Here is a 13841-nt window from a genome sequence, read left to right as displayed (position 1 = left end):
GACACAGGAGCAGGCCCTGTCCCCAGGCAGACCGAGGCCTACATTTGCCTTTGTTCTGCTGGAAATAATTAGGGCTTCCTGTGTTCAAATTTCAGTTTGTGGCTACAACTCCCTTCAGCCTGCTGCTGAGAAGGAAGCTACTCTTTGGGTATTGGGTCATCAAGATCCTTCGCTTAGGATGTCCTCCAGGAACCTAGCCATCCTCTGGGCTTCAGCAGAAGACTACAAGCCTTCCGGCATTAAAGCAAAGCCACCTGGGAGGCTAGAAGAAATTGTCCTCAGTAGCTCATTTCTCCACATCTCTCAGACAATCCTCCTTGGGAAGTGGGGGACTTTCTTGCCCTTGAAGGGCAAAAGTAAATAGGAGAAGGCAGAGTGAGGTAGTGGGGTGTTCACAGCTGAGTACAGGTTCCACAGGCTGCACTTAGAGCAGCCTTTCTCACGGGGCAGGTTCTCACTCTGCCCTCTTGTGTTCCGCTCTCAGCAGAGAACCACTCAGATGGGCTTCTGCCCCACTGGCTTCCTGTACCAGCTGTCCTCTTTCCAAGACATCAACCACATGGCCTGCCTGAGTGGTCTCCTCCTTGCCCATGGGCTCACACTGGCCTCATTAGAAGCTGGTGTGTATTCTCACTGAATGGAGAGCATCCACTCCCTGTGATTCTTCACCCCAGAGGGAGCTCTCTGGCCCTGCTCACCAATGAAGCACCATCCTGGAGATGCCAATCTTGCCCTTGGGTGTCCATAGCCTTTTGTTTTTGCTGTTCTCTTTTGGGTTCCATTCACCCTGCTGCGTCAGCCCTTAAAGCCAATGTTTATGCCAATGGGTTCTGTCACTGCAACTATGTAACATAATTAGGTTTGGTGTAACTTTGTGAAAAACAAGCATGAAAAGAGAGGCTTGTTTCTAAGAAAATGAATTTGAGTCTTGGGAATGACTCAGTAAAGACCAGTCATTAAATGGGACTGCTGTCAAATTAGGTGTGGCCGAGGAAAAACTAAAACATACACACACACTCACACACACACACACACACACACACACACACACACAAAACCAATCCGAGGTGATTTTGCACTGGGATGAGTGGCGCGAGCTCATGCATTTCAGAAACTCAAACTGGAAACCAGTGCCCTGAGCTTGTTGGTGAATCCTCAGTCATCAGAAAGGTCGGGCCATTAATTAAGAAACTCGCCAGGTGACACAGTTATGGATCTACTGTAGTGGGGAGCTGTGGGCAGGGCTGCTTTTTGTCCTGCCCAGCTCCTGCATGGTTAGCTTTACACCCGAAATATCAACACACAAATTGTATTCTTTTAAACACTGCCTGACCCATTATTTCTAGCCTCTTATTGTCTAATTCTCACATCTCTTGCTTTAACCCATAACTAATAATCTGTGTAGCACCACAAAGTGGTGTCTTACCGGGAAAGATTCAGCATGTCTGAACGGCTGGCTCCATAGCATCTCTCTCTGAGGGGAGGCACGGCAGTCTGCCTAACTTAGGAGAGGTGTGGCATCTTACTGATCCTTCTACCTCACTTCCTCTTCCTGTTCTGTCTACTCCACCCACCTAAGGGGCGGTCTATCAAATGGGCCAGGCAGTTTCTTTATTAGCCAATGAAATCAACTCAAACAGAAGACTCTCCCACATCAATCTACAGTGGAAATAAATATTAAAGCACCTCCTAGTCTCTCTTGTAAATTCTGCACTTTTTGAAAACCAGTATGTAGGCAGGCCTTGTTTTGATAGCTCCTCACCCACCCTGCGAACCCTGTGCTTATGAGCATCTTCCTCCAACAGTCAGTGGCCCATCTCAGCTCCTGCAACCTGGGTAGGACCCTGCACTGAAGCTGGACCCTGGCCACTGTCCCCTAGCCTACTGCCACCGTTCCATTCCCTAGCAAAGCTCTTCATTTCAGCAGTGGGGATTCAAGCCGTTTCAAACCTTTATTTAGCTCAGTAGATGCTGTCTCCCCCTATGGACCAGGTGACATTCCTAGCCAGACAGACTTTGAGAAAGCCTATGGGAAGGATGGTCACATCTAGAATCGTGAATGTAAAGATGGGCTGCATGGGCCTCTAAGGTGATGATGACAGAGAATTTCAGTGTGGCAGAGACAAGTGCTGGAGAACAAGGAGAGGAGAGGATCAGGGTGTGGCAGTACAGGGCTGTGGGGAGCTGGAGGCCTGGGTGGCATTTGGGATTCTAGAGGATGATGGGGGGGAGGGGGAGACTGACTGGAAGGCATCTAGAGAAGGGAGGGACCAGCAGAGACAGCACCCACTGCTCCTCATCCCTTGTTCAGAAAAGTCATGATGCCCCACGTGGTACACAGGACTCAATAAACCCAGTCCCTTACCCACCTAACACACAGACAGGAAGATAAAACTGTATTTCCTACTGCATTCCTTATACGTATGTTTTCGGAAAACATTCTGTGAAAGGCCATTAAAAGCAAAGTCAATCAATATGAACTATTTTAAAGCCAAAAACAACCACAGAGATGTGAACACTGGTTGTATAACATCTTACTGTTTTCCCATCATATATTAATATAAAGTAATAAAGAGAACATGATACTGAGATTCTTCAGAAATATTCAGTCTGTCACCAATATTGTAAATTTTAAATTTCTACAAGTGAGAGGGAGGGGAAAAAGAATGAAGGAAGGAAGCTGTCTACCTGCCTATCTGTCTGTCTGTCTCTCTGTCTGTCTGTCTACCTGCCTACCATCTATCTGTGAATATATTTTCTATCTATGAACTGAGTATCTAAAAAAATCTGTGTCTAAGATCTACCATCCATCTTTCATTTCATCTTTACCCATTTACATGTCTATGAGCTTATTGATCATCTATATGTCAATAGATCTATTTATTCCATACACTTACTTATTTCTGTAAAATTTTCTATTCTTATAAAATATGGTACATATTTAAAATATGTGCCAAAAGTAGAATTATCAGTGAATGGTTATATTGAATTTGGAGGGACTGTGGACATTTTGGACTCAGTCGTGCTGAGACCTAGAGACCAGAATAATGCAAATATTATGAGAGATTTATATGTGGTTTAACCTGAAGATTTTCCTAAGTTTCTGGAAAAGCAGAAATATTTTTAAATCCCCAAGATATTGTTCCCATTTATTCACAGACACACACCCATGCACATGCATATGCACATGCCCACACATGCGTGCACACACAAATGTATATACATCTGACATATCATATACCATCAGTATTCATAGGTTCATAGTGAGGATGTTGTTGATAAGTATGGAGTATGTGGTGATTCTATGTCTCTTCTCTATTTTTATGAGTCTAAACTGCCAGAGAAGTCCATTAGGCCAGTTAATAGAATTATACGTGTAACATAGTAAACAAAAGCAAACAAAACCCTAATCTAATAGTATCAAATAGGGAAGGAACCCCACAAAGCAGATTTCTAGGTGTGATGCTGGACTTTATGCTGAGATGCTGGCTCTCCGGCAACTTGCCCTTCTGTACTGAGTTGCCTCGGAGACACATAGGTAGCCATGTGTTTTAGCAGAGTGTTTTGTTTCCTCAAACTTAGGATCCCTTTGCCATGCTTTGTGGATCTTCACATAAATATGTTTTTGGATTCTTTTTGTTGTTGTTGTTCTTGTTGGGTTTTTTTTTGTTTGTTTGTTTGTCTAGTTTTTCAAGGCAGGGTTTCTCTGTACATCAGTCTTGACAGTCCTGGAACTCACTCTATAGACCAGGCGATCCTCTAACTCACAGAGACCCACCTGTCTCTGCCTCCTGAGCGCTGCGATTAAAGGCGGTTCACCACCACCAAGTGGCAGGATGGTCTTTATTGTCTGCGTTCCCTTGGCACTGTGAAGGGGCTCATTCAAGTTAAAGTTTCATCATTGCAAGTGATTTTTCACCTCCCACTGTGACCTGTCCCCCATAAAGACAGAGACAGTGAAATCCCAGGATCAGGTCTTAAATGGTCGGTAGCTCCTTTCTCTCAGGAAACTCCCAATCTCACATCTCAAAGAACAGAGGGGGTTGGCAGTCTCCATGGCAGAAAGGAGGTGACAGACAGCTTGGGTCACCCATGCGTGAGAGTGTGACAATAAGTCCCAGTTGCTTACAAGCTGTCACTAGCAAATAAGTAGCAAACAATAGTGGCTGACACCGGAGAATTCAGGAGGATCCACGATTGTCACCCTAGACATGCTTATAAAATCATCAGGATGCTAAGGGAAGAACTCCCTCTCATAGGCGAAAGAACTTCCAGGCTAAGTATCACCCAAAAGTCTTTTTTCCCCGATCCTACATTAAGTCAGCTCTTGTTCCATTTGCCTCTTTGCTGCACTGAACCGGGAGCTGGCCATGATCAACTCTCAAGTCTCTAGACTCACGAGGATCTAAGGATCCGTGGGCCCTGAGCCTTCTTACCTGGGAGGACAGGCTGACACTTTGCAAGGCACCAGCCCTGTGGCGGGTCGAGTCTTGGGGTTGCAGAAGGATGCATTCACTTGAACCCTAAGGTCTCTGTAGCATCCCTCTTTTGAGTTCATCTTGCCTGTGGAAAGGGAACATGCGATAAAGACAAGGAGCCATGACCAGAAATAAAGATGCAGAAGAGCTAGCAAAGCCATCTTTAAAATCATTTGAAAAACCTCAACCGTGCCTGCATGCCTTTGTGTTAATGCCCAGCGTTGCAGAATTTGCATATTTCTTTCCACATTTTAACATTTTCAATTCAATCTGTTTTGCCCCGAGGATATAGCCGAGTGGTAGACTGTAGTAAGGGCTTTGGGCAGGCCTGCTTTTCGCCCTGCCCTGCTCCTGGCTGCCTGCTAGCTTATGCCCCGAAATAACAACACACAAATTGTATTCTTTTAAAGACTGCCTGGCCCATTATTTTCAGCCTCTTACTCACATCTTGACTAACCCATATCTAATAATCTGTGTAGCACCACAAAGTGGTGCCTTTCCAGGTAGATTCTAGCATATGTCCATCTTGGGCTGGAGCTTCATCGCGTCTGGCCTCTCTCTCTGAGGAGAGGCACGGCAGTCTGCCTAACTTAGGAGAGGCGTGGCATCTTACTGATCCTTCTACCTTACTTCCTCTTCCTGTTCTGTCTACTCCACCCACCTAAGGGGTGGTCTATCAAATGGGCCAGGCAGTTTCTTTATTAGCCAATGAAATCAACTCAAGCAGAAGACTCTCCCACATCAGTAGACTACTTCCCTAGGAAGCACAGAGTCTAGGTTCAATCCCACGACTGTAATGCATGAACAAACAAAATAATAAATAAATTTAACATAGTTTTTGCAGCCAGTGCTGTCATTCATTTGATGAAATAAAGTCATTTTTCAAAAAATCTAATTTCCCCCAATATATTAATTTAATTTGTTAAATTTAATATTTAAACATTTTATATGTGAATACTACATTTATACCATTTTCATCCCTTTCTAATCCCATGACCACACACTCCCTCTCAGATTCATGACCTCATTATATTTATTATTGCTAATATATGTAACCCACTGAGTTGATTTAAATAAATATGGATATTAATCATGTTGGACTCACATATCTGTTCATGAAATGGTAAGAGGAATTAATTGTTAATGAATAAATCAGCAAAAACACAACAACAAAATGATGAGCAGTTTCTCAGCTGAGAACCCACAGTTAAACATCACCAGGCTACACTCTAGATACCATGCTTCTCACAGTTATGGCTTAGGAGAGCATCAAGAGATCACCACTGAAGTTTGGTTTGATACTTGGCCTTCATACATGCACTATCTAAGGCTTTGTGAGTGTCCTGTATTACGCTCAATGTTCCAATGAGCTACGTTCTTCTACCAGACATATATGAGATATCAGGAATAGCCAAATACAGAGAGAAATCTGATGGGCAGATGCCAGGGTAAGAAGGTGCAAGAATGAGGGCTTGATGTTTAATGAGCACAGAGATCTAGGGGGTTGAAAATGTCCAGGGGATGTAAGGTGCTCATGGTTGTACAACGACACGAACACACTTAGTGCCATCACACTGTACTCTCAACAAGGTTTAAAATGGTATGTTTCATGTTATACATATATTGCTGTGATACAAAAGTAGGCTCTCTCTCTCTCTCTCTCTCTCTCTCTCTCTCTCTCTATATATATATATATATATATATATATATATATATATATGCTGGGAATTGAACTCAGGACCTCTGGAAGAAGAGTCAGTTAACCGCTTAACCGCTGAGCCATCTCTCTAGCTAAATATCTAATTCTTACAAAAAAAAACCAAGATTCTTAAATGCTTCCATTGTAAATTCTACTGAACATTGAGAAACAAAATACAAACATTACTTAAATTGTTTCAGAGTATAAAAAATAAATGTTTCTGACATGGGAAAAAATTAATTTTGTACATTTTATCACATAAAAGAAAACTACAGCTGGGTAATACTTCAGAATACTAATATAGAAAATACTTCTGAGTTTGGGAATAGCAGTTTCAAACAGCCCATTGGAAAAGTCTGTCACCAGATAATAATCCAGAGCAAGAATGTTAGGATGGCTGGCTGTAAGAACTGTGAGCACATTTCACCACATGAATCATAAAGCAAACCCTAACAACTACAGATAAAAAAGGCTCTACATGTGAAATTCAGCTTCCATTTTTGATAAAAATAGATGCTTATACTTTAATTAGACCTAGCACTTAGTATAATGGGAGAATCAAGGAGGATTTTCAAGGACATGAATAATAAAATCATTTAAATTATTAACCCTGTCAGCTAAAAGTATCATGGGGATGCTGATTTAGACAATAAGGCAAAAGGCTACAAATAGCAAGTGGAGTACACATGTGTATGGTTGCATGCCTAGAACACATATACGGTTGCATACCTAGAACACATATAAGGTTGCATGCCTAGAACACGTGTGGTGTGGTTGCATGTAGAGAAGAACTGGCTGTGCCCACCAGGGTAAGGCTGGTGTTCTGTGCCCAGGGCCCAGGATAGACACTTCACCTTAGCACCTTATTTTATACTAAGATAATAAATCTGTAAGTACTATGTCTTTCTGTCATGATATTTCTTATCATAGTCAATACAGTTTTTACACCATGAAGTTTTCTGGGGGATTTGAGTATATGAGTTGGTGACAAATGACAGTTAATTTCATCAGTAAGCTTGATTAGAAATCACACTCTCCATCACTATATTTTCTGTGTATGAGTCTGTTTCTTAGCACTCACGGTCTGGTTTCATTCAGTTACCCACACACCACTTCTGGGGTAGTGTAAGAAGTGTCCTAGCTTCTCCAGAACACTCTGGGCATATGATGGCCCGTGTGTAGCTGGGCTGGGCATTTGGTACCTACCTCCTCCACAGGAGACAGAGCACTCTGAGCGTATGATGGCCCATGTGTAGCTGGGCTGGACAGTTGGGGTCTTCTTATCATTTGACCTTGGCAGTGAGAATTCCCAGGCCACACCAGGGTTCCTTCCCTGGAATAAAAGCTGCAAAAGAAGAAAGAGAAAAGATTAAGTGAATTACAGCAACATTGATGACTCTCTGGTAACTAGTTTGCTTTAAACTATATAAAATAATACCTTATAAAACTAACCACATGATAAAATACTGTCTATTTTCTAAAATTCCCATCTGATACATGCAACAAAATTATTTTCCCAAAACAAGGAAGAATACAAACAAATGAATGAGTAAATATATACAATAAAACCTACAGAGAACTAAAGACATTTTAATACAAGTACGAACTGAAGCAAGACATGGCCATTGGCAGCCATTGCGGAGGATAGTTAAGGTAGCTTTACACATAGACAAGGAAGAATGGCAGAATCCATTAACAACATAACAAATAAGTTTCAGGTGGGGAAGAGATTGGAAAAGGGAAGTCCCACACAGTAAATCACCAAAACCCTAATATGAATCAAGGAGAAAGAAATGGGAAAAGTAAATCTACTAGGAAAAGAACCAGCAAAATTACAGGACTCAAATCCCTCCCAATAGAAAGCCTCTAGGTCTCCGGTTGAAGATATGGAGCAGTTTGTTGAACTAAGCAGTAAGCATGGATGGTTTGTAAGAAACTGGCCAAGATGCATCCATACTGAGAGTGAAGATGTGGAAGTGGAACAGAAAAAAAGCAGGGACAGCTATCCTCTCTGATAAGCTGACTCTAAGCCCAAGTTAGGAGAGACAAGAAGGTCACTACATATCAATAAAGAAAATAACCCATCAGTGTGCTATTAGAATCATATATACATGGGCCTCAAATGCTGATAAACCCTAATTCATGAAACAAAGAGAAATAGACATAGGAGCACTGACTGGTCCAGCTGCAGCCGCAGTGGATGACCTCAGTGCCACACTTTCCCTGAGTGTGAATGCATACTGACTAATGGAACAGACAGACAACAACAACAACAATGGAAGAAACAAAGGACGTTCAGACTTGTGCCCTGCCATAGTTCGTAGGAACTTAACAGACATCTACAAAACACATCGTCCAAGAGACAGAATAAACCACTCTCAGCAGCCAGTGGGAATTATTAGAAATATACACAAAGCAGTAGCTTCACCCCATGCCAAGAAAGAAGTCAGGAAAACAACGGCAATCATAACCCCTCAAAAAGAATTTCTAGGAAGAAAGTTAACTGAGTGGCTGATGGACTTCAGGACAGAAAACTTTAAAACATTTTATAAAGAAATTGAAAAATAAACGACACTAATATTAATAAAGACCTGATGGTTTGGCAGAATTAATACTGTGAGAAAGGCCACACCATCAAGAGAAATTTACAGATACAATACAATCCTTGTCAAAATTCCAGTGTCACTCTCCACAGAGATACGAGAAACAATTCAGAAACTCACCAGGTAGCATGTCGCACCCTGGATGGCCAGCACAACCTACTCAAAAAGTGAGACTTGGGACATCAAAATATCTGATTTAAGCTTACACGACAGAGTCACAGTAGCAAAAACAGCTTGTTACTGGCCAAAAATGGATATTGAGACCATGAAATAAAATAGAGAATGGAACATACTCTTTCAGAAATAGCGTCTTGACTTTCAACAACTTTCCCAACACACACATTGGAGAAAATGCAGCATCTTCAGTGATGCTAGGAAAACTGTACCTTCACGTTAGAAAAATTAATCTGGACCCACAGGTCTCATCTTATTTAAAAACTCATATAATGGGTCAATGACTTTAGCTATAAGGCAAGACTCTCAGAAATTGCTGGAAAAAAAAACAGAGAGAATACACTCACAATATTATTGTAGGTAAAAACTTCATAAAGGCCTCTAAAGTTCAAAAAATACCCAAAGCAGCCAGGACTTCTGTGGGTCTGGGTGGAAGTCTGGGACCTCCAAGGGAATAGACAGGAGCCAGAGACCTTTGTGGGACCAAGCCCAAGCCAGGGACCTCTGTGGGAGTGGGCCCAGACCAGGGACATTTACAGAAACAGGACTAAGCCAGCAACCTAGGCCGGAGCAGGCCTGAGACAGTGAATTCCACAGGAGAAGGGACAAGGGAGCAACTGCTGGGGGAGTGGGCCAGAATCAGAGACTTCTGTAGGTTCAGGTGTGAGTCTGGGACCAGAGACCTCAAGGAAATAGACTCAATGGTCAAAGAGAGCATTAACTCTAAGAAAAACTTAACACAAAATATCCAGGAAATATGGGACACCATTAAAAGACCAAACCTAAGAATAATAGGTTTAGAAGAAGGAGAAGTCAAATTCAAAAGCACAGAAAATATATTTAACAAATTGTAATAGAAAACTTTCCTAACCTAAAGAAAGATATGCCTATAAACATATAAGAAGCCTACAGAACACCAAATAGACTGGATCAAAAAAAGTCCCCTCACCACATAAAAATCAAAACACTAAACATATAGAATCAACAAAGACTATTAAGATCTGCAAAGAAAAAACGCCAAGTAATATATAAAGGCAGACCTGTTAGAATTACACTGACTTATCAATGGAAACAATGAAAGCCATAAGGTCCTGGTCAGTGTGATGCGACATTAAGAGACCTTGGATGCCAGCCCAGACTACTATAGCCAGCAAAAATTTCAATCACCATATAAGGACAAAGCAAAATATTTCATGACAAAACCATATTTAATGAATACCTAGCCACAAACCCAGCCCTACACAAAGTACTATAAGGAAAACCCAAGGAAGTTGGCTACATCAACAAAAACACAGAAAATAGATGATCTCACAGAAGCAAATCCAAAGAAGGAAAAAAACACACAAAATAGCATCTCCAACAACAAAAACTAAATTAATAGGAGATAGATAACAATCTCTGGTCATTAATATCCCTTAATATAAATGGACTCAACTCATCTATTAAAAGAAACAGGCTAGCCGGGCGGTGGTGGCACACGCCTTTAATCCCAGCACTCGGGAGGCAGAGGCAGGCGGATCTCTGTGAGTTCGAGACCAGCCTGGTCTACAAGAGCTAGCTCCAGAACAGGCTCTAAAGCTACAGAGAAACCCTGTCTCGAAAAACCAAAAAAAAAAAAAAAAAAAAAAAAAAAAAAAAGGAGGAAGAAGAAAAAAAGAAACAGGCTAACAGTTTTTTGTTTGGATACAAAATCAAAATCCATCCTTCTGCAAGCATCCAAGAAACACACCTCAACCTCAAAGACAGATATCACCTCAGAGTAAAGGGTTGGGAAAGTTTTTCCAATCCAATGGACCTAAGAAACTAGTTGGTGTAGCTATTCTAATATCTAACAAATAGACTTCAAACTAAAGTCAATCAGAAGAGATAAAGAAGGACATTTCATATTAGGCACAGGAAAAATCCTCCAAGAGGAAATCTCAAGGCTGAACATCTATGCCCCAAATACAAGGGCACCTTCATATTAAAAGAAACACTTCTAAAGCTTAAATCATACATTAAACTCCACACACTAATAATGCAAGACTTTAACACCCCAGTCTAATCACTGGACAGGTCAGTCAGGCAAAAAATTGACAGAGAAATAAGGGAATTAATAGATGTTAGGATTCAAATGGACTTGATAGACATCTATAGAATATTTCATCCAAACATAAAAGAATATACCTTCTTCTCATCACCTCATGGAGCCTTCTCAAAAACTGACCACAGCCGGGCGGTGGTGGCGCACGCCTTTAATCCCAGCACTCGGGAGGCAGAGGCAGGCGGATCTCTGTGAGTTCGAGGCCAGCCTGGTCTAAAAGAGCTAGTTCCAGGACAGGCTCTAAAAAAGCTTCAGAGAAACCCTGTCTCGAAAAACCAAAAAAAAAAAAAAAAAACTGACCACATACTCGGTAACAAAATAAACCTCAACAGATACAAAAAAAAAGTTGGAATAACCCCATGTATCTTATCAGCAAACCATGGCTTAAAATTAGAATTCAACAGCAACACTAATAACAGAAAGCCCACAAACACATAGAAATTAAACAAGGCTTACTTGAATCATCAATGGGTCAATGAAGAAATAAAGGGAAGAAATTAAAGACTTCCTAAAATTCAATGAAAATGACCACACAACATACCCAAATTTATGGGACACAATGAAAGCAGTGTTAAGAGGAAAGTCCATAGCACTAAATGCCTACATAAAGAAGCTGGAAAAATCTTGCACTAGTGAATTGGCAGAACATTTGAAAAGTTTAGAACAAACGGAAGCAAACACAGAGAAATAGATGGCAGGAAATAATCAAATTGAGAGCTGAAATCAACAAAATAGAAACAAAGAAAACAATACAAAGAATCACTGAGATAAAGAGTTGGTTCTTTGAGAAAAATCAATAAAACAGACAAACCTTTATCCAAACTAACCAAAAGGCCGAGAAAAAATATCCAAATTAACAAAATCAGAAATGAAAAGGAAGATATAACAACAGACATGGAGGAAATCCAGAGAATCATTAGGTCACATTTCAAAAACCTGTACTCTACCTAATTGGAAAACATAAAGGAAATGGACACTTTCTTGATAAATATCACTTACCAAAATTAAATCAAGACCAGATAAGCAAATTAAATAAAATAAGCTCAGAATTCTGATCTCCAAAATGTACAAAGAACCCAAGAAATTGGTAATCAAAAGAACAAATAATTCAATAAAAAATGGGGTACAGACCTAAACAGAGAACTCTCAACAGAGGAATCTAAAATCCCTGAAAGAAACTTAAGAAAATGCTCAACCCTTAGCCATCAGAGAAATACAAATCAAAACAACTCAGAGATTCTATCTTCCACCTAGACAACAAAGAGGACCCTAAGAGAGATACACATGGATCTAATCTACATGGGATGTAGAAAAAGACAAGATCTCCTGAGTAAATTGGGAGCATGGGGACCATGGGAGAGGGTTGAAGGGGAGGGGAGTGGAAGGGAGGGGGCAGAGTATAGCTCAATAAAATCAATTTTAAAATGTAAAATTAAAAAAAGAAAAAAGGGAACAAAGAAATACCAAAAGTTGGTGAATGGAACTACATAATATTAAAACAAACAGCATAGTAGATAAAATAAACAAAACCAGAATAGGACAAATTAAACAAATTATTACTATTATCATTATTATTATATGTCTGTTTTCTAATGAGAAAGAAAGCGTATGGATTTTTGTGGGTGGGAAGTGGGAGGATCCGGGAGGAGTTGAGGAAGTGTAACTGTAATCAGAATACACTGTATGAAAAAAAATCAACCAATAAAAAGAACAACAGAGCCGGCGGTGGTGGCGCATGCCTTTAATCCCAGCACTCGGGAGGCAGAGGCAGATGGATCTCTGTGAGTTCGAGGCCAGCCTGGTCTACAAAAGCTAGCTCCAGGACAGGCTCCAAAGCCACAGAGAAACCCTGTCTCGAAAAACCAAAAAAAAAAAAAAAAGAACAACAGCATAGCAGAAGAAAAAATCTCCGCACTAGGAGACAAAGTTACAGAAAGCCATTGTTTGTGTACACCGGATCACTGAGTAATATCTAATATGCATACAGAGCTATGGAGACCAATCATCTAAACTCAGACCATCCAGTCAACGTACAAGCAAATGACTGTTACCTAAATCAAGACATAGAAATGACCAACACAAGCTGGAAAGTGTCTGACATCCTTATCCACCGAGGGAATGCAAATTAAAACTGCACTACGTTTATCACTGCTATCAGACAATGACTGTCCTCCCAATGACAGGTGACGGTTAATGAGCATTGTCAAGGATACGGGGAAATGGAGTCCTGACGGACTGCCGTGGGAAGGAAAGTGATGAAGCCCCTACAGAAAGCAGTGTGAAGTTTCCTCACAGAACTAAAGCTAGAATACCACGTGCGTATACCAGAAAGAGTCTAAGCCAGTACACAACGGAGATGATACATGTACACATAGTTATTGTAGCGCTACTCACATTGACCAAGATGTGGAATTAGTACAGCTATCCATCCACAAGCAAATGGTTCATACGCTGTATAGCACATATACTCAAATGGGCTTTATTCAGCCATAAAGTAAAATGAAATTATGCTATTGAGAGGAAAGTGGCTAGAACTGGAGCAAAAATAAGCCCATCTTAGGGTAGTAAATATTCATGTTTTCTCTCATATCTGTGATGTGCACATGTGTGCAAACACATGCGACATGAAAGTAGTAGGTTGACAGTGACAGAATAAACATAATAAGATGGGAAAGGGGGGAATCAAGACAGGAACAGGAAGAAAGATAAAATACCACCTACACATGGGATTTCTGCCCAACACCCATCTATTCGTCTATCTATCTATCTATCTATCTATCTATCTATCTATCTATCTATCTATC

General features: G+C 40.8%; 1 protein-coding gene across 1 annotated transcript in view; it reads right to left on the bottom strand.

The window, feature by feature from the left end:
- The window catches only part of Adamts16 (ADAM metallopeptidase with thrombospondin type 1 motif 16), a 106422-nt gene that overhangs the window by 17191 nt on the left and 75390 nt on the right, over window positions 1–13841 (bottom strand). The window contains 2 exon segments of the mRNA XM_038323844.1: window positions 4437–4563; window positions 7384–7522. Of these exon segments, the coding sequence (XP_038179772.1) occupies window positions 4437–4563; window positions 7384–7522 (266 nt within the window).

The sequence above is a fragment of the Arvicola amphibius genome, chromosome 3 (genome assembly GCF_903992535.2).
Source record: "Arvicola amphibius chromosome 3, mArvAmp1.2, whole genome shotgun sequence".
NCBI lineage: Eukaryota > Metazoa > Chordata > Mammalia > Rodentia > Cricetidae > Arvicola > Arvicola amphibius.
Note: the sequence above shows the minus strand (reverse complement) of the source record. Positions and strands in the feature narration are given on the sequence as shown.